The sequence below is a fragment of the Sinocyclocheilus grahami genome, unplaced genomic scaffold, assembly GCF_001515645.1.
Source record: "Sinocyclocheilus grahami isolate Dianchi unplaced genomic scaffold, SAMN03320097.WGS_v1.1 scaffold2406.1, whole genome shotgun sequence".
NCBI lineage: Eukaryota > Metazoa > Chordata > Actinopteri > Cypriniformes > Cyprinidae > Sinocyclocheilus > Sinocyclocheilus grahami.
Genome location: NW_015507585.1, coordinates 3,030 through 4,504, shown reverse-complemented (window position 1 = coordinate 4,504; position 1,475 = coordinate 3,030). Strand labels below are relative to the sequence as shown.

The window sequence follows — 1,475 nt, the reverse complement described above, 5'->3', positions numbered from 1 at the left end:
GTGTGTGAGAGTGTGTGTGTGTGTGTGTGTGTGTGTGTGTGTGTGAGAGAGAGAGAGTGTGTGTGTGTGAGAAAGAGTGTGTGCATGTTTATGTGGTTTATGGGGACACAAATTTGTATAATAACATGGGTATGACATAGGTATTACAACGAGAAGATGATTTATGAGGACATTTTCAGTGTCCCCGTAATTCAAAACGCTTATAAATCACACAGAATGGAGTGTAAGGTGTGTGTGTGAGAGACAGCACCTGTATCTCAGAGGTGTGTGTGTGTGTGTGAGAGAGAGACAGCACCTGTATCTCAGAGGTGTGTGTGTGTGAGAGAGAGACAGCACCTGTATCTCAGAGGGGTGTGTGTGTGAGTGAGAGAGAGCACCTGGAGTGTGGGGGTGTGTGTGTGGGTGTGAGAGAGAGAGTGTGTGTGTGTGTGTGTGTGAGAGAGAGTGTGTGTATGTGTGTGTGTGTGCAGGATTTCCCCTGGAGTGGTCGTCGTCTGGGTCGGTGTGCTGTGGTTGGCAGTGGTGGGATCCTGAAGAACAGCAGCTGTGGATCTGAGATTGACAGAGCAGACTTCGTCATACGGTAAACACATCCCATCATGCCTTGCCTCCCTCAACACATCCGTCTGTAATCATGCGTGCTTCCTGTTAAGATGAAGTTTTCTCTCTCTGTTTCAGGTTTAATTTGGCGTTGATTAATGACAGTGATGTTGGGCTGAAGACGGATCTGATAACCATCAACCCCAGTCAGATTCGGTCAGTGTCCATAAACACCAGTTCAGTTAACATTGACGTTTTAGATTTGGATTTAAAGATTTAGAGTTAAAGCTCTCAGTGAGATGGATCCTTGTTTTTAATTAATCTAACTGAAGTTTAGCACATTCATTAGCCATTACTGGCATCCCTACATACACTCTTCAAAATAAAGGTGCTTTAATGGTTCCATGAAGAACCTTTAACATCCATTATTCAATTGCAATTGTGGAAAAAGGTTCTTGAAGTTATATGTATAAAAGTGTGTGTGTTCTTCCCACTATAACCATGTTCCGCTCAGACTGCATTGTAAATTTGTTAAATAAGTATTCTGATTACATATAATTTATGCACTATGGTTATGATTTGGCTCATCTGTCAGGTTATAAAACAAAAACAGTGCTTTAATTGATATCCTTGGGAAACTGATTTGCTACAATCTTGTATCTTCAAAATGCTTTATGTTCTTTATGCAAATTATAGCTCTCTGAATTTAATTTTTCCGTCTTTTGCTAGACTCGCTCTTCTCACTTTTCCCATCACATATCAGATCAGAAAGGCATTTGCTTTCAATGAAGAAAAGTGGAAACAATGTGCATAACGAGTGGTTAATAATGAGGTATATCGGGGTTAGAGGTAGGTCTAAGGATGAGGGCTTTATTGTCCCAATAAAGGCTGCATCCATGTCATAATTTTAATAAATATAATCATTTACACTCTAC

The 1,475-nt window shown here is 40.7% G+C and overlaps 1 protein-coding gene across 1 annotated transcript in view; it reads left to right on the top strand.

Moving 5' to 3' along the window:
- LOC107574950 (alpha-2,8-sialyltransferase 8F-like) overlaps window positions 1-1,475 on the top strand; it is a gene marked incomplete at its 3' end in the record, with an annotated part of 43,981 nt that overhangs the window by 39,483 nt on the left and 3,023 nt on the right. The window contains exons 6-7 of the mRNA XM_016261366.1: window positions 471-583; window positions 679-756. Of these exons, the coding sequence (XP_016116852.1) occupies window positions 471-583; window positions 679-756 (191 nt within the window). The remainder of the gene's footprint in view (window positions 1-470; window positions 584-678; window positions 757-1,475) is intronic.